General features: G+C 43.3%; 1 protein-coding gene across 7 annotated transcripts in view; it reads left to right on the top strand.

Moving 5' to 3' along the window:
• The window catches only part of DSCAM (DS cell adhesion molecule), a 695,956-nt gene that overhangs the window by 564,436 nt on the left and 111,691 nt on the right, over positions 1 to 19,829 (top strand). For 6 of the 7 annotated variants that reach the window (XR_011534071.1, XM_008538164.2, XM_070598081.1 and 3 more), the window contains 2 exons: positions 136 to 303; positions 10,929 to 10,999. Coding sequence is in view for 5 of the 7 variants with exons in the window: in XM_008538164.2 (XP_008536386.1) it covers positions 136 to 303; positions 10,929 to 10,999 (239 nt within the window). In the remaining 2 variants the exon portion in view is untranslated. The remainder of the gene's footprint in view (positions 1 to 135; positions 304 to 10,928; positions 11,000 to 19,829) is intronic. The other variant, XR_011534072.1, reaches the window with a different exon arrangement.

Raw genomic sequence — 19,829 nt, 5'->3', positions numbered from 1 at the left:
TTTCTCTCCTTCCTTCTTCCCTTTTTTTTTTTTTTTTTGGTTTTTTGTTTTTGATTCCTACTTGTGAACTTTCAAAGACAGAGGGAAAAAACTCACGTCTCTATCTCTTCTTTTTTGAAAAACAAAACCCAAAAGACTCCTGGGATTCTGCTCAGAGAACCAAAGATGTTTCCCCTCAGCTGAACTCGGCCACCATCATTGATATCCACCCTTCCTCCACCTACAGCATCCGCATGTACGCCAAGAACCGGATTGGCAAGAGTGAGCCCAGCAACGAGCTGTCCATCACCGCGGACGAAGCAGGTACGTCTGACTGGGCGGAGGCCCACGCCAGGAGCCCAGAGCTGGCTCAGGGCTCAGATGGTTAATGCAGAATCAGGCCCTTGTCCACGCCTGGTGGGGGCCTGTGATGAGTGCTCTCCGTAGCTCCACGGCCTGTCAAAACCACAGACAGTGCTCTGCTTCCCACTTTGAAGGCACCGCTCTTCAAATAGGACTTAGTTCAAGGTTCTCATATCCAAGCATTAAAAGAAAGACGTAGGAGACTAACACTGGTGAGATTTAAAGAACCCTGCTGTTTTTATAATTCCTTTCTTCGGATGCCTGGAATCCGGGCTGACAGGAGAACCATGAGTGCATGTCTTGGCTGAGACCCTGTGCAGTCCAGGGGTAGGAGGAATGCTTAAGTAAGAAAAAACAAGAACATTGTCTGTGTGAAGAGTCGGGGGGACGGTGGTGCACGTTATTTTACAACCTAGAAATGTCAATGTCTCTATAATAAACTTTATTGTTCTTTTGCCTATTACAAAGTATTTCATACTCCATGTTGAAAATTTAGAAGATAGAGATAAGCATTTCGAAGAAGGCAAAACAGCTTCCATAATCCTACCACCTATGGCTACCTATGAACACACTGACATCCCCTGCTACATCATTCATCACGCGCACACATGCACACGCGTGCAGGTGCACACACATGTACACACATCCTTCAACACTGTGGTCCACTCATCATTACAAGGGGTGACATTAAGCAGTTTGTAGGGGACTGAACAATGAGACAGTGGCAATGACTGCCGAGTGTCAGCCCACCTCCTGACAGGAGAGGAGGAAGCAAGCTGCCTTTGGGCTTCTCTGGGGAAGGAGAGGTAAAAACCCAAGGCCTGGCTCATCTCTTGGGGGGAGAAGAGTGTCTAGCCCCAAACCTAGTTTTTCTTTTCCTGCCTGAAATCAGAGCTAATCAGCTACAAGCTACTACAACGATGAAGTTAGAAGCTTAGTCTCAGATCCCTAGTTTTCCGTCACCAAAGTTAAGGCGATGACCCCCAAATGAGTAAGAGTTCATGGGAGGGTCATTTCATCTTTCAATTGGGGGATTAGATTATTCTTGACTTCCATCCCACCACCTCCTTCTCTGTTGCCCTCATTAATGACCTTCCAAATAGTCATTACTCCTCTACCCTCATGTACATCTCTTAAATACTTTCCTACAACTTATAATGGCACCTTTTACCATTTAATTAACAAATCTCATATTGTTAGGCTTGTTGATTATTTTCAATTTTCCATTATTATAAACACCACTGTGATGAACATCCTTGTGGTATATCTCGTGCGATTTCCACGATTATTTTCTTAGGTTAAATTCCAAGAAGCAGGATTGTGGGATCAAAGCAAATGCCAAAATGTAACTCTTTTGATATGCATTATCAATATTCTCCCCAAGGAAATGGGTTAAAATTTACGTTTAAATGGGTTAAAATTCTTCCTGAACTGAGGGTGAGTTCTCATTTCTCCACACTGGACACGTCAGTTCTTGAAAATTGTTTTCATGGGTGGGTGTTAGGGTAGCTTTATGCTTCTGTGTCTGAGGGGAGGCATCTCTAATACTTGGATACTCTGCATGGTTTCTGACCACAGAATGGATGTGATGATGCTCTTCTCCTCCTTACCACAAACACATTGGATAATCGAAAAGAAAAATTCCAAGCTCTGAAAGCCCTTTACATTGCTCACAAATAAGTGGGAAATGACTGTTAATGTGCTCTTGCAAAAGTGGAATCTTATTTCAATACTTATTTTAGCAACCCACTAACTTCCTGGCATTTCATTATGCTGGATATTTAGGGAGAATCAGCTGCCCCCAAAGTGTAATCTTTCTGTGCTCAACTTTCTCCTTCCTGTTAACTCCTTTTCTGACTCTGCCCCATCTCGACAACTTTCTCCAGGTAGCTATATCTTTCCGGTGGTGCATTTTGCAGCTGCTTTCCTGATGCCCATTATGAATGCTGCCGTGGTTGCCTTTTATTTCATTTCCTCTGTGACCTCCGCTGCAGCTGCAGTTGCCATGGCAGCGTTTCTCTCCCCAGCCAGGAGGCCAGGTGATCAGCCACTCCCGGTCACCAGTCACGGGTCTGCAGTACAGCTTCCTGGCATCTCTGCAGACAGATGGATGCAGAAGCCACCTTCTGGGCTCCCGGGGATGGCCTTCTGGATTTTACCCCAGTGCTGGCTGCTGGCAGCCCAGCACAGCCTCTCTCATTTTCTGTTCAGACAAACTAAGAGAAAATGCTAGAAAAGAAACAAGGTGGAGCAAAGTAAAGCTCCAAGACCAAATCTGTGCTTGTCTTGGCACATAAGTTTGCGTGACCAAAATCAAAAAGTTGTTTTCCCATGTGTGACTCACGTAGAACAGAAGGTGAGTCTCCTGACCAAAGATATACTCAGAATTGCTGCTGCCTCTTTCTTTGGCAGGGATCCCCAAAGGCACATCTTTTAGGAGCTGTAGCCATCTTGAGATGAACTTTCCCCTCCTCATTGCCCCTTTTCCCTAACAAAAAAGAGCTAATCTTTCAAGCAATGAGAATCCTCAGATGGAAGCTTCTAGAAGCTGCAGACATAATCATTTTTATGGTAATATAGTGCCCAAATCTCAGGCCCCTAAAGACACCTCTCAATATCCACCTGGCTGAGGAAATAGGATTGTGAGGTGGTTAGGTCTGCGTCTCCCTGACTCTACTGCTTTGAAGATATGCTTGACTTCCTGTTGACCTTGCCTGTCCCCTGTCCTCTGCGTGCATGTTACATCCCCATCTGGAAGGCCCTCCAAGTCTCCTTTTCTGTACTCTTCCTCAAAAAGCAGGTCAAGGTTGTCCTCCAGTGCAATACCTTTTCCAGGCTCCCTGGATGGCATCAGTGCCTCCTCCCCCAGCACTGAGTAGGAATCTTTCTGACAATAGCTTTGGGCCATGAGGTCATTTCTCCACGGAGTTATGTACTACTCATGTTTCTACCCCTCATGTATGTCTAGCACATGGGAGATTGCACGCCTTACAAGATCGTCTTTGAATAGGTGTAACAATGAGCAATGTGTATGTGTGAGAGAGAGGTGACAAAATATTTACACTGAAAGTTCAAAGGGGCTCATAAATAAAGAAAAGCACAGAAAGGAGAAAGGGCAGGGATGGAAGGTGGAGGCAGGAAGAAGATGGGAGAAAGAAGACCCACCCATCAAAGTTCCAACTAGGACCACAGGAAGCCTCTGAGCTGGCAGCCTGAGATTCCCGCCCTCCCCTGTCCTGATGGGGTGGAGCAGGTCCAGGTGATAAATGCAGACCACAGCAGAGCAGGCCTGTGGATGTGTTTGCTTTGGGTCTTCCTATTGCCATGCAAATCTTTTGAATTAGGTGTCAATTTTTTAAATCTGGTAATATCAGATCAAAATCTAAATTTTGAGTGCCTCCTTGGCAACAAAGAGCTGGAACATATACAGTGGTTCCCCTTTAGGCTGGCCATGCAGCCCCAATTAACCGTCATGCCACCCTTCTTTCCTTTAAGAGGTCGGCAACCTACAGCCCGTGGACCAAATCCCACTTACAACCTTCAAGCTAAGAATAGGTTTTGCATTTTAAAAAGAAGAATATGTAACAGAGATTTCATGTGGCCCTCAAAGCCTAAATATTTCTTATTTGGCCCTTTATAGAAAAAGTTTACAGCTGCCTAATTTAGGTCTTGCCATGGTGGGAATTTGGGTTTTGGATTCCTGTTGTATCATCCATTGCAAAGCTTAGTGAGGAAGGAATTGCTACCATTTACATAGCCTTTCTGCCTCATGCTGGAAAATAACATCGTTCCAACTCCACAACACTGAGTTTATTTTCATGTGAAAGTGCTCAAATGCATTATCGTTTACTTTAATACACTTGACCTCAGGAATCCACGAAGCAGAGATCACAGTTTTTAACACACTCTTCCTGACTCCCCTTAGCAACCCTTCACCCCTCAAAGAGGAGAAGTCAAGAGAGTAAGTGGAGACACTGTCAAGAGTTAACCAGATCAGCTCCTAATGGAACAGAAGTGCGTTGACTTGCCAGGTTTCCTTGATACCAGTCAGCACGTCACGTCCACAGCTGACCTCACCCAAGACCAAGTTCTCCATTAACAGCTGTACCCTGAAGGTCACGTGTCATTTAGTGCCTGTGACCAAGTTTGGGGTGGCTGATCCCTTCATCATTGTCATTATGAATCTGTCCATAGAATGTGGAAGTTCAATTACGTGGGAGCTCCCTGAAAAACTACTGGATTTTCATAGACGTATCAGAGAATGGAAGGTCAGGATCATGGAAGGGTCACCACATGGAGTCGTTGGAGCTCCACTGGACCCGGCACTGAGTTAATGGTCCTTGCATCATCTTTCATCACATCCAGAGTAACAGCTTTGATCTAGAAGAAGAGTTTCCTGTGTGCTGAGCTGGAGGCTGAGGGAGGAGGATATCATGGGGGATAGGGAATAAAAGGCATCAACATATAACAATAGACATGTGAATAGTGGTGCACAAGAGGGCCCGGTGTGGCATCAATTGTGTTCTTCAAGGACAGAGTCAAATGCACAGGGTCTGCCTGCCGAGAAGAACCAGGTGTGACCTACCCGTGAGCCTCCAGCAATCTGCTCTCGTACTTGTTTTTCTCCAGCTTCCATTTAGAGACTTTGAAAATTAAACCTACATAAATCACTGGTCTCCTTGCAGTTCCTCATTCATGTCCAGTATACTCAAGCCAGCTATCTTGGAATGTTCTGGAATTGTTCTGAAATGGTTTGGAATGTTCTTCCCCTTCCTCGCAAACGCTTTGAAATCTGCTTAGATATCATCATCTCCATGAGTCCCACCCTGACCCTCTGTTTAAAGTTTAACCCACTGCCTGCTCTGGCATGCTTGGTCATCTCCCTCCCTTAACACTCTGCTTTTCAAAAATAGCTTCTATCACCATCAACGCACCATATAATTTACTGAGTTATTTATTTTATGATCTATTCTTGGTCCCTCCCACAGGCAGGAATAGTTGTCTGTCTTGCTTGCTGCCGTATCCCAGACACTTAGTGTTTGACACATAATAGATGGTAAATAAATAGTTTAATGAATAAGCTATTTATTTGACAAAATAGCTATTAAATAAATTCAGCTTTCCCCATCTAGGTGTCAACTGTTCTTGGTTTGGTTCTGATTTTTACTGAACACCGTCTTGGTCTCCTTTTCCAGCAAAGAACATTCCTCTCACCCATGCTGCGTCTACCGGGCATGAACATGTGGTTGTGGAACCATGCACTTGCCCCTCAGTCTATTTTTTACCTGTTTTTGTACCCCAGTTCTTGCCTAGTTTAGCACCTGGAACGCAGCAGGCCCTCAGTAAGGAATACTGAGGAATAAGGAAACCAGAGATAGAAATTTGGGAGTGATCCCCACTGGGGTGGTTCAGCCTGGCTCTATAAGGGATTAAGTCCAAGACTCTGGGTGAAGCCAGGAGATTGATCTATGGAGGAGAGAATATTCTCTGAGCAAAGGGGAATGCCGAGACTCGAGTCTTGGTGTTCACTGATCGGAAGCGAGAGAGAGGACCATCCGTTGAGAGCAACAAAGGAGCTGTCAGGGAAACAGGCAGCAGGAGAGGAGCCAGCCCAGGAGGAAGGGATGTAGAGCCAGCCCTGGGTGACCGGGACGAGAAACAAGAGCAGAGCTGTGGGTTTGGCAATTAGGAAGGGTCTGACATCACTGTAGTTTGAGCCAAACAGCATTAGTCAAAGTTGCCTTGTCTAGGGGGCTGGCCCCATGGCCAAGTGGTTAAGTTTACATTCTCTGCTTCGGCGGCCCAGGGTTCAGATCCTGGGTGAAGACATGGCACCACTCATCAGGCCATGCTAAGGCGGCGTCCCACATGGCAACCAGAGGCACTCACGACTAGAATATACAACTATGTACTAGGGGACTTTGAGGAGAAGAAAAAAGAAAAAGATTGACAACAGATGTTAGCGCAGGTGCCAATCTTTAAAAAAAAAAGTTGCCTTGCCTAGAAAAAAACATTAGGAACTGTAACTATAGTCTTCACTTATTACTATTTTACATATCGAACAATTTTGGCTTTGCTGGAATTGCAGAGATTATTTATCTTAGAAAATCACATTCATTGTTAATTCTTACCTTTAACCCTCTCTAAATATTCTGATTAAAAAAGGAAAAGAAGAAACTATGCTTTCAATATGTAGTACAGCTTCCATTCAAGAGCACGTAAATAAATTCTTAAATGTCAACACAATTTTCAAATTTAGTTAAATAAATGGGTACCTAATGGTTGATCTTCAACACTTTCAGCATTGGGAATTCAATCTGCCTTGGATTGTAGTTTTACGGAAATTATCTTTTTGGACTGAGATGAGGACTGATGAAAAAGTTACAGCTCAGGAGCTATAAGGAAAGCACTAAAATTCTGAAAGCAGACTAATACTTTTTATATCGTTTTTTTAAAGTTTTTCTTACAATGTTTTGGAAACCTAGAGTAGAAAATCCAGTACCCAAAGAAACAAAAAGTCCCCCTAATTATGCTGGGCACAGCTCTGATGTGTGTATACAGGTTATATTCTTTCGGTGGCTGTCTTGAATATTGTTTCTATCATTTTATTTTATTTTATTTTATTTTATTTTATTTTCCTTTTTCTCCCCAAAGCCCCCCAGTACACAGTTGTATATTCTTCGTTGTGGGTCATCCTAGTTGTGGCATGCAGGACGCTGCCTCAGCGTGGCTTGATGAGCAGTGCCATGTCCGTGCCCAGGATTCGAACCGATGAAACAGTGGGCCGCCTGCAGCGGAGCGTGCAAATTTAACCACTCGGCCACGGGGCAAGCCCCTCTATCATTTTATTTTTAAGAGAGGAGAGGTCGGAATGCATTTGCTTCTGAGGACAGGCAGACCGATAAATGAATCACTGACAAACCATTGAAGTAGTAATAGGCTAAGCAGAAAAGGTGTTGTGTTCTTAAAGGTCAGGTCTGTCCTGGAGACAGGGACTGCCCCCCACCCCTGCGAATTTCACCGGGGGCCTTCATAAAATATTAGACCAGAATAGAAGAAGAAATTGTCCCCAATTCATGACTGCATTTTTTACTTTGTTTTCTGATAGAATAAAGAGCATTTTTGTAAACACTATCCTAATATCTTGGTTTTAATTATGAATACATCTCCATATGAATATGAAGACTGCGACTATTTTTGGCCTGCCATACTTCTGAGAAGGCCACATCAAAGGCCACAGCCCAGACATGCCCAAAGGATGCAGCATGAGGTGGTGCCCTAACATTACCTCCAATTCCTACTAAACAGACTCCTTCTTCAATTTGACTTAACACAACTAAATTAAAATAATCATCAGCATAACTGTCAGACCTCAAAATCGTGTTTTCAAGGACTTTTTTTGTTCCTTTTTTTTTGCAGAGAAAGATTCACCCTGAGCTAACATCTGTTGCCAGTCTTCCTCTTTTTTTTTTCCCTCCCCAAAGCCCCAGTACCTGGTTGTGTATCCTCGTTGTAAGTCTGTAAGTCATTCTAGTTCTTCTATGTGAGCCACCACCACAGCATGGCAACTGACAGATGAGTGGTGTGGTTCCAGGACCAGAAAATGAACTCGGGCCACCAAAGCAGTGAGTGCCAAACTTTAACCACTAGGCCATCAGGGCTGGCTCTCAGGAAGAATCTTCATGGGTGAACTGCACGCTTCTCACTGACCACAGAATTTTCAGTGGGGAGACAAATCTGTTCCACGTGTTTTTATTGGATCTGATATCAAAAGATTCCTGCACAAAGGGCTTGATTAAAAATCAGGTGCAGAGCTCTAGCAAGTTATCACAATGAGCCAGCCTCTCCCTCAGTTACTGATCAATGCTACCGCAGACTTGGAGTACCAATAAATCCAAGAGGCTGCAGCACCCCAGAAAACCAACAGTCCCCATGACCTGCTGGGGAGAGAGAGGTGCAGCTTATAGTCTGTTGGCGAAAGAGAGAAGGACTGGTGCAAAGACTGCTATACAAACATATGCCCAACACTGATATGGCAGGTCCCTAAGCCGAAGTGGGGGCTCACAGGCACAGGCAGGGAACTCTGCTGGAGGGAAAAGATGGGCTCCAATCTGCCCAAGGGCTGGTGTGTTTAGGTTCCACTGAGATGTTGGATGTGGCTGGGGCCTGAGACGCATTGGGCGGTGGGGGGTTGCAGAACAGAAGCATGGAGAAGAAGGCAGGACACAAACAGTGGGAAGTTAGCGTGAAGGGTGAGAAGCTGGAAGGGTGCTCTGAGTCCATGTGTGCTTTAAAAGGAGCAAAATGAAGACCAGAATTAATGTTTAAGAACTAAATAGAAACTGGCGCCAGGCATAGATGCTGGGCTGGAGTGGGCTGTCAGGGTGAGAGGCTTTGAGAGCCTGGTGGTGGGGACAGTGGCAGAGAAGGCAGAGGACAGGAGACATTGAGAATAAATTTCAGGGTTGGCACCAGCAAGACTGTGAATGAGGGGCGTGGAGAAGGAAGCAGTCTACAGTCCTGACTCCTCCTGTCTCTCCCCAGTTCTTCTAAACATTTTCAGCTGCCTAGCAGATACTGCAATGTCCCCATTTCCCTTCAAATATCTAAAATATAATGACTCGTCTTTTCTGAAAAATCAGCTTCCTTTCTTGGCATTCTTAGGTTACCATTCTCTCCCAGTCCTACCAGCCTCGACCTCTGGCATCGCTTCCCTCATTTCTTCCTGATGTATGGGAGCAGCCGTCTGGTCCTATTTCACTCCTCAAGTAGTACCCAGCATCCATTGCTGCCTTCCCATAGTCTCTGCTTAACCCAAATCCACCCAGCAACATTCTGTGCCGCACCATGTCGGTGGTCTCATCAAGGCCCACGACCCAGCACGCTGGCATCTCTCCATGTCATCATCTTCTCTCCACGTTATCTTCATCTGCTTCACACCCCCGCCTGTGGTCAGTGCTTTCATGTGCAGAGCACACTTTTCCAGAAGCCACTGCAATTTCCCCAGGCTTTGTTGTGTTCCTCAAGCCCACGACACTCTCCTTCACCCCCAATTCTGGTTTCCTAGTTTTGCCTCTCATTATTTGCGACCAGCACATCTACCCAAAGCTTCCCCATTGTTTCCTCCTCCTCCCATCCCGGAGGCGTTTGCTCATATGGGACCCACTCACTCCATCACCTCCCCCTGCTTCTATCCTCTGTGTCTCTGCTTAAACATTGCTCCTTCAAATGTACCTTCTCTTCTTACTATTTGAATTCCTTCCTTTACCGCATATGCACAAAACGCCCAATGATAATAATAATATTTCTTATTATTGCATATATTTACTAAGTACATTATTTTCATGACAACTCTGTGAGGTAAATTTTATTGCCCCTTTATATAAAGAAGGAGACTGAGGCATGGAGAAATTAAGTAACCTGCAAAAAAACACACAGCTTCTAAGGGCTAGAGCTGGAATCCAAACTTGGGCAGAAAGATTGAAACGCCCATCAATTTAGCTACATCGTGATATTTACTCAAACCTTCTTCCCCAAAAAGAGGAAAACATGTGTCCCTTGGCCTTGCCTCTCCCCTCACCTGACCTCTATCTATGCCCTTACTTTCACTTCCAAACTCATCAAATTGGGTCATATTCTTCTGCTTTCCTTTCTTTCTTTATCACCCTTCTGCAAATTGGCATCTGCTCATTCACAGAAATGTCCCATTTGCAGCTCAGCAGTAACTGCAAAATTGTCAACCCAACCACATGTTGTCACCCACAGGGGTCTCTCCCTCTGACCCCTGGGTTACCATTTGCTCCAACTTCTCAGAAGATATTTGAGCATATGCTACGTTGTATCGTTGTCTTCATCTCAGTGCATGCGTTCGACTGTTCTGGTTAGATTATGAACTCTCGGTGGACAAAGAGGCTTTCTCTCAGTCCTATGCGAAGTACTTAGTACGTAGCACATGTGTAATACCCATTAATTGACTGTACCTGGAATGGAATTGGCATCTGTACAACGCTTGGAAATAGGTTGGTGTGAGCTGCACGCGTTGTGGTACTCTTCAACTTTGTTTCTGCCGTCTGTGGCTACAGCCCCTCATTAATGAGAGTTTTTAATTGGAAAGTGTGGAGAGCTAAAGAGATCAAAGAGACTCAAAGGCAGAAGAAGCCTTAGTTTTTTCCCCCAATATGTCTGAGCAACCTAAGTGACCCCAACGTCATGTCACTAAAAGACACTTCCAAGGGAAAGAGAAGGGTCTTCAACAGCCCCCATGGTGTTTTATAAATGAATGTTGTTTTAAAACTTCCTATTTTACCTGTTAACTTGCTCAAACTCAAGGTTTATTAATCAAATTGTCAAAGACATGTTGAGAAAGAATACAAGGACAAGTCCTCAAGATTCATTTCTCCTGGGGGCTAGTAAGCGCGGGGTCAATTTTGTACACAATGACTCTGCCACATTGACCTGCCCACTAAAGCTGAAAACATGCTTCTCTGTGCTGCTGTGGCCTGTCTTCCTGACCTGTGCATTGTTGTATAGGTTTCCTTCCACTCTGGAACCGTTTCTAACCAGCCTGTGGGTTTTGATCTCTACAGCTCCTGATGGCCCACCTCAAGAAGTTCACCTGGAGCCCATATCATCTCAGAGCATCAGGGTCACCTGGAAGGTAAACCAAGTAAACACTTGTATTCTTGGCACTTTTCCCATGGGGGTGAGTGCTTCACTCACGTTAAGTGTTATGATGCCAAGACACTAACGTTTTATAAAACTTTTGTTTTGCGAAATTACATTAAAGGCCCTTTTTTAAAATCCAACATTTGTAGCTACATCTTGGATAATTTGACAGCACCTTCTGTATCCACAGAGAGGGCTGTTGTTGTGTCTTGTTTTTATTCTTTGAATCCTGATTGGTCCTCAGTGCTGTCTCGACACAAGTAGTGACACGGATGTGCTTGACTGCACTCGCTAATTTCATTCCAGCAGAAACATTTTCCACTTGCTTTTCCTAAATGGCACATCATGATATGGCAGATAGTCCACTGAACTGGCAGAAAGGAGAGAAGTCCTTGCCGTGCCACTAGCTCGCTGTGTCCTCGAGCACACCCCTTCATTTCCTCCCAGTGAGGTGGGCCGTTGAACCAGCTGCTGTCTGAGGCAGTGGTACCTCAAGTATGGCCCTCGGATGCAGACTGGCTGCTGGCCAGCCAAGGGCTTGTCGCCAGTTGCTGGGAGAGAACGTCTGAGCCTCAATGCAAAACACCTCACCACACAGCACACTGTTTTGTCTGGCAACATGTTTTTCACAGCAAAATGTTCTCAGTGAAGGAAGCGGTGTTGATTTATGTTCTGGAGCGTTAGGCACCTCTGCCCTAGTGATTTTGAAGTCACCTGTCTGGTGGGTGAAGCTGCCTTGGGAATCAGTCATCCTCCCAACGTGCTCTTGGAACTAACTACCTTAGGCCGAATTCCATTTTATCTAGAGTCCTCTTGTTGGGTGAAAACTTCTGTAAACTTGCACTTGCTCTTCCAGTTCTAGATTTCTCTCCTCACATGGGTTTTCTTCTTACCTCTTTCCTCATCTTCTTTCTGCATTCTCACTCGGAGAAGAAAGCAGGGCTTCAAGTCTCACACCCCTTGTCACCTAAAAACCTAATCCGTTGCGCCTGTTGTTGGGTTTTTCCTTCTAGTATCAGCTCTAACATAAAGCGGCCAGTGTCTGTAACAAAAACGGATTTTCATTGTTGGGGTGGATACCACCCTTGGTGTTCGCACATGTTAATGCAGCAAGCCCGTTTGCATCAGCTTTGTACACTTGCGATTCCAGCGGCAGTATGCCATGACTGTGTAGCCGCTCAGACAGCACAGGCTGAGCAGTGTGGGGAGGGGTGTCCTTCCTCTTTGTGAGCTCATCCGCCAGCTGTGAGCATCACACACTGTGTAATGAAAGGCACACAGCATGCCATAACTCCGTCCGAAGCCGGCCACTCTACAAAAGGAACGCTGACTCACTCTGTCTCGAATTAAAGACTCTCAAGTTCCACCCACTGGCCTTCCGCTTTCTCTTACCTTTTGCCACTGAAAAAGACCAGCCATTACCGTGGCCCCTAAAGCTTTTTGGGTCCTGCGTGAAACAGGTGTCCATCTACGGAGCTCTTATAACTAAGAATGGAAACTTAACGAGGCTTTAAAAAGGCTTTCCATCCTTTTTCTCTCTGTTAAAAACAGCAGCAAAAGTCAGTAAATTGCAGTTAAATTTCTTCTTAACGTCAAAAGGATGAACGTGTTGTAGGCAATTAAAAGGATACCTGGCTCCCATTAGATCATGAGCTGATTGTAATAGTCTGTTCACGGAACGGTGATTTATCTCAGAGTAGCAGGCCGTTGTTGCCTGGCCTGTCAGCGCATGGACGGATATGGCGGTGATTTAACTGATTGAATGAGGTAAGGGCTGCCCATTCATTGGCTTGTCGATTCACGTTGGCCTGATTATGTAATGAAAGTGCAGCACTGATTCAACCAACTTGTATGCTCCTGTCCGTAATTTACACGATAGGTAAATTACAGTATGCTGCATACAATATGCCTTTGTTTTGTGGTGTAAAAGTTCCATATTTACATTTTATATAAGGTGACTGACAGCAAAGGAGAAGAAAGAAGGAAGTAAAGAAAGAGGGAGAAATCCCATGAGCCCAAAGAGAGAGCCCCACATTGGTCAGCCAGGATGGAAATATATCGGGAGCTGTAGGAGTGAGACAGAAATTCATTCAGGGTCAGAGGACAACTGATCGGAAGGAAAAGTTGCACTCAATGGAGAGATATGAGACAGAAAGGAGGATTGCTCCAGGGTTTGGGTGGGAAAACAGCCATTTTAGAGGCTAAGCCTCTTAAACGTCAGACGCGCCTTGGCAGCCTTTCTCTAACATTCAGGACAGATGTTAAAGTTGTTTAATTATCATTGTACAAGCAATGCTTCCGTAAATACACCTTCTCTTGAAGAAAATAAACAACTTTCCCTTTTTATTTCTTTCTTTCACCAAAGGAAGGTTTCAATATTTTTAATTTTCAAGTCTGGCAAAGTTGCCCATGGCCCACTGAATACAGACCAAAAGCCAAAGGACACTCTACGCCATTCAACATCAGGCTGTAACACCCCATGTCAGGTTTGTCACCCCATCTTTCCCTAGCTATAAGGGACCATGCAGGTGCCCACAGCTGTCGTCTTCTCCCCTTCTCCATGTCACTGCTCACACTGTTTGTAACATCCCGCCTCTGCCTGTCTAGTCCCGCTTACCCAACACTCTGGTCCTACATGATTCTCTGTGAAGATGTATGAATCTCCGCAGTGGAATCAATTGTCTCATTCTCATGTTACTCATTACTCGTGGTGGTAGCTCAGCGAGGCTCCCGTCACATGGTTTCTACAGTTCGTTTGGTTGCATCTCCTCTGCTGTTCTGTGAGCTCCTTAGAGGTGGGGAGTGTCTCCTTCATCTTTGATCCCAGTGGCTGGCAGGTTTGCATGAATGAGTGAGTGAATGGATGGATGGATGAATGTGTGCCTATGTAAGTTGGGAATGACAAATGTTCTCCATATCACACTAGCCTCTGAAGCATTACGTCTTTCAGAAACGCCATGGAGAAGGCATCCCAGCTGTTAGAATCTCCAAACACCAGGCTACTGAATACAGCGAGGGTGTAATTCATGCTACAGTGAAATACCCCGGAGCATGTAATGGTGGACACCCAAAGATGTGACCCATGCTCGGGGTATCAGACAGACCAATCACTTTACACCTGGGTTTCTACTACAATTTATTTGCAAGTAAATGGCAGTCATGGTCCAGTAAATTTGTGATATGTTTTAGAGGAGATAGACATCTGCACTTCACTTCAATTGTAAGCCCACAGGAAGATGTCCAAGAACTCGCGCCACATTTAATTGTCTATATTATGCAAGATGAGGGCCCTGAAGGGCGCTTAAGTATTTTTACATATTTTGAGTTAAATAAAAATGCTAAGCAGTGCCTAAATAGGAACTCAAGAGAAAACATAGCTGGTTCTAAATACAATAAAAATAAAGTAAAGGATAATAAAGATTCATTTTCTAACTTGCTCCACACCTTTTGGAAAACAAAAGGATTTGCGTAAGCTGATACGATTTACTACATGCTTTTGCTGGGGTTATTCAAATTCAGAAAAACTATTTAAAACTACTGCTTATTGATAATATATTTAAGTACCTGAAAATTGTAAGACTAAAAGAGAATTTTTTGGTTTTTCAGAAAATTCCGATTTTAGTCTATCTCCTGGTGTAAAAATACTGACAGAACAAGCCTCTTTTGACAATGCCTGTCACCTTCTTTCCTGGTCAGTCTCAGAATCAACTGATCTCATTTCATACAAATGAAGGACAGTTTGACTGACTGCTATTTGCGTGTGCTCATAAAATAAACCCTTCAGTATTTGGAATACTTAATTATTATAGATATCTCAAAACATTTATCCAGAGAATGCAATTAAAGTCAGAGATTTTGAGGACAAAATCATGTAAATGTTTTGATTTGTTTTGATTTGAATGAGAAATCTTTTTAGAGCCATGGGCTATCCCGAAAATATGAAATTTTCAATTACTTAAATATTGCAGCGCTGAAAACAATTGTCAAACTGACGACTCAGGATAAAAATCCTGAGAAGGATTTTACCACTTTCTTACCCCTCAGTATCACACCCTCTGGCCAAGATTTTATTTAGAATGAGAAGCTTTGCAGAAGAGATGCACGATTTCCATAAAATATGAAAATTGAAGATTTAGGCATTGAATTAAATTTCAGTAATCTGAGGAATACTTTTAACTAGAACATCACATCTCCATAAGCCCCAATAATTACAGCTAATTGAGGCATCCTTACAATCAATTATATGTTTCAGAGATGAGCTCATACAATGGGAAAATGGCTTAGTCTGCCATTTAAAAACAAAACTGCTCTATTGCCAGCGACCTTCATCGTAAGGGTTTAATAAACTTCAGGCTCCACTTGACTCCTGCATTTAAACACCTACACCTCCAAGAAATGGCACAGCACATTGGAAAAAGAGTGCCTTCTAGTATGGTGTTTCCTGGCTGGGGTTCCCGGGAAAGTTATCTTTCTGTGCGTTTGCTCTCTGCGGGCACTGTGCTCAAGTCTTTAGATTGTGCATTATTTCTAGATCTGTGCACTGGGTGCACTCAATTTTGTACGGAGGGGATCCTGAAGTCAGAAGGACTTGCTCAAGATCTAAGGACTCATGGCTGTCAGATCAAGGACCTCCACCCGGGCTGTCTGACTGTGTCTCATGGGCTTCTTAGCCATCGATAAACTAATTCCTATGAAGGGCCGAGATTGTGGCTCGTGCATAGTAAGTTTTGACAAATAGTTATTTTCCTCTCCTGCCAACCTCATATTATAAATTTTACCCAATCCCATTAAAGTTAGAGAAAATAGGCAAGAGGTACATTCTACCTGCTACCATTTTCTTTCCAAATTGTAAACTTATCCTTAGCGTAATTTGAGAAGTAAATTGACACCCTTTGTTCCTAATCAGTTGAAATTCAAAAGGGTTGCCTTGAAATTAATTTTATTTAATTTTTTCTCATTTTAATCCTTAGGCTATGAAAAATTGCAAAAGTTTAGATTTCTTTGATGAGCTAATCAATTGGTTCTAGAGTTGGATTTACAGCAGCTTTATTAAAAATCCAGATGACCAAGATGTCTTACAAATATTTAAGGAATTGTCAGCCCTTCTCGTATTAGCAAGTCTGACCTCTTCCCGCTATAGCAAGAGAAGAAAAATGCAAACTGATTTCAGAACGTCTTAGTCACCCACGTAAAGTAGGATTATTCTCTCTCAACTTCTTACAGTTGACCAGACTGGAAGCTCTGTGAGGGGAGAGGGGATATTTTGTTTGTTCATTACATCCTCCGCAAGAGAGCAGTAAATACTTGTTAAATAAATACAGGAAGCACTCCCACTGTTCACGTATATGTTAAAATATTCATATCAAGTGGGGGTACCTCTTCCTTTGGAAACCTCTGGACTCCCTGGAAAGGAGTATATATAAAATACGCAGATCCCTTTAGTAAAACCATTCATTGCTTATTTGCTTGACTTGGTATATCTTCTGCATCTCTCTCCATCTCTCCGTTGCATTCACTCTCTTGGTGTACCCATGTGATGGGCCTTCTCTAAGGACTCCAGGTCTCTGTCCCAGAGCAGAGCTGCCAGCTGGCCTGCTCAAAGGGTCCTGGCTGGCCTCCCAACCCAGCAAGCAGTTCTCTTGGTTCTCAGCCTCAAAGTGAAGATGCTGGCCACCTTTCCAGAGGCTGCTCAGGCGCCAAGAGGGTGGGATCCAGGTCTGACACACAGGCATGCTGGGAAGAGTGGTTAGCCAGGTCTCAGCGTTGGAGGCATGTCTCCATTCAACTCCAGTGAAAAGGCTGTACCTCTCCAGCTAATTGACCCTGACAGGACATAAACTGAACTTGGACTAAAGACTAGGACCAAGGCCATCTCTGTTCATCAGTTGGCAATCCTTTCAGATGGTTTCTTTTGAAAGCTTCACTCTGAGCCTGGATGAACCAAGCACAGTACAAGACAACAGAGGGCAGGCACTTTCATTGTTCTCTTTTACGACTGTCAGGTTATAAACTGTCAGGTTACAGTAAGTTAGGAGGCAAGGATGATATTTTTGCTGTGACTTAGAGAACATATTATCAGAAACGCAAATAACAGTAATGAGTAGGAACCATGAAGTTGCAACTAAAAGAACATTTTAGAAATTTATTGATGACCAGCCATGGGTGTGTATTTAGTACACCAATATCACATTTTACAAATGGTTTAGGTTCTGAAATTGAGACATTAGGATAAAATTTGTTTATGTTCAGAATAATATTGAAAATTACTTAATTGTCTATTAAGTACACTGTGTATAATTTTAGCCATGAAACCCTACAGGGACATAAATGTATGAATATATAGTATTTACAGTGAAAAATGAAGAGTATATGTAAAACTGTAACTTGACATTATCTCATTAGATTATGCATTAAGTAGTATTAGCATAAGTGAAATGCATCTACAGCAAGTGAAGAGCATATAATGAGAATACTTGATATAGTATTAAAAGCACTGGATTAAACTTCAGGAAAATTTGATATTACTGCCATCTCTACACCTAATAAAAATGACCTCGAGCAAGCTACTCTATTGGTCATTGCCGAAACTCAAACCCTTTTCATTAGTTCCAGTCTGAGTGTGCCTTTCCTTATATCGTAGGTAAATAAATCAGAGCACATGTTCATGGCATGTTCTTATCCTACTCATCTCACAGCACTGACTTGATAACCGTGGAGGAGGGAGGAGATGAGAGCACTTTAGAATCCTTCCATAGGTTGGTCCTTTGAATAACAACCTTGATTTTGATCTCTACCCTGGATCTTGCCCTTCTGATGGCTCTGGACAGCCCAGTAACAAATACCTCCCAGGAATGTAAATACTGTAAAATTGGCCCGACAAAAGTAAATAAATAAATAAAATTTTTATTTTAAATAATCTAATAATAGATGGATAGGTAGTAAGTTCAAGAAAAGTATTCAAAAGACTGCCTCATGTATAGTTTTGCTGATTCTCATAAAATACTGACTCCACTTTTCACAGAGAAATTGGAAGATCAAATCAACGTGACTGTTGCATTGAGTTTTATAAATGAGTTGAATGGCATCTATCAACGGAGTGAACGAACGAGCATACAGTTTAATGTGCCTAATTTTCTTAGACAGTCATCACTATGCCATCTTGCTAATGACATTAGCCATCTTAGAGAAATCAAATAATGTGGATAAGTTAGTAAACAAGGCGTAGATGTTAGGATGAAAAATCAAAGAAAAAAAAGGGAAAACCTATGTCCAATCAAGAATTACCTAGGCATTGAATGACATCTGCTACTTCATGACATTGTCTCCTAAGGGGAGGGAAGAAATAGGCTGTTACGTTTATCCTTTATAACTAGTCTGGACCAAGTTGTTCAGGGTCTTTTGCAGGAAGAACTCCAGCCAGGACAGCATGAGCAAGCTGCCCTAGGAGACACCTCTGCATCTAATCTCCACAGTCTATTTTTATGGCAACATGAGGCAGAACAGAAAAACACAATATATGCTTTCAGATTCATGTCACTAATGCAAATACGTTTAACTTAATCCACTAAGATGTAACCCACTAAGTCTACTTCAAGGTGATCTTCTATAACTTTTTAAAGGCCAAACTTCTCTGTGTATTAAAAAGTTGGGAAAATAAGTTCACATTCTTTCAGTTCCTGTGATGGATTCCTCCCACTAGGACATTCTTTTGAAAGTTTTAAGTTGCAACTGAAAACAAAAGTTCTGTGTGCTTTGAGTAATCACAGAAATATAGGAAATAAAACTATGCTGCCTCTTAAAAGTGTCTGATCATTCCTGTTTTCCCTACCAGTCACAATCTAAAGTTGGAAACAAGCCTTGTTTTTATATAAATAGCAGAAGAATTCAGGAGGAGACATACTCTTATTAACTTCCAGCAGTGAGAATTCCCAAAGAAGGAAGGTCTGATGTGGGGGGTGTGTTCTGTCCCTTCCAGGGGTCTGTGCAGAATCTGTGACTCTCTCTGCATGTGTTTGGGCTTGTGTCAGGAGCATCCCCAGTTTCAGAACCAGAACATTTGGTCCAAATGCTTCTAGCATGTTCCTGAGAGGGCAGAGTAGCTTATCAGACACTTTTTCAATCTCCCTCTCTTCCATTACCCGTTCATGATGCTGATGCCTTGAATTCCTTTGGTTGAGGCTAGTGCCTTTCATTCCCAAGTACAGATAAGAGACAGAAGTAAGTAGCTGTACAGGAGCAATGCCATCCTACGCTTAAATCATCGCTAAGGTGCAGGTGGCAGATATTAAATCCGTGACCAGAGGCCCACGGTTGATGCAGACATTACTTGTCTTCTTCTGATAGAACACAAGTTAGAGCTTTGCCATCCCAGCAAGGAGGGGAACTGACTCCATCAAACACTCGGCCCAGATGCTGGCTTTTCTCCAACCCTGCCTCTCCTCCCACTTCCACTCCACCCCCATCCTCAGCCCACCCAGTGAACTCCACCCTGCATGTGGCTTTGATCCACACTGTGTCCTACAGGGGTTGACAGACTATTTCCGTCAAGGGCCAGAGAGTAAATACATTCATCTTTGTGAGCCATAATGTCTCTGTCTTAACTCTGCCATTGTAGCACAAAAGTGGACACAGCCAATACATAAATGAGTGAATGCAGCTGAGCTCTGACAAAACTTAACCCGGGAACGCTGAAATTTAAAGCTCATGTAATTTTCTCATGTCACAAAATATTCTTCTTCTTTTGATTTTTTGCAACCACTGAAAAATGTAAAAAGTATATATATTCTTAGCTAAGAGGGATATATAAAAACAAGTGGTCAAAC

The sequence above is a fragment of the Equus przewalskii genome, chromosome 27 (assembly GCF_037783145.1).
Source record: "Equus przewalskii isolate Varuska chromosome 27, EquPr2, whole genome shotgun sequence".
Classification (NCBI taxonomy): Eukaryota; Metazoa; Chordata; class Mammalia; order Perissodactyla; family Equidae; genus Equus; species Equus przewalskii.
The sequence above is the reverse complement of the archived record's forward strand: the minus strand, read 5'-3'. Positions and strand labels throughout refer to the sequence as shown.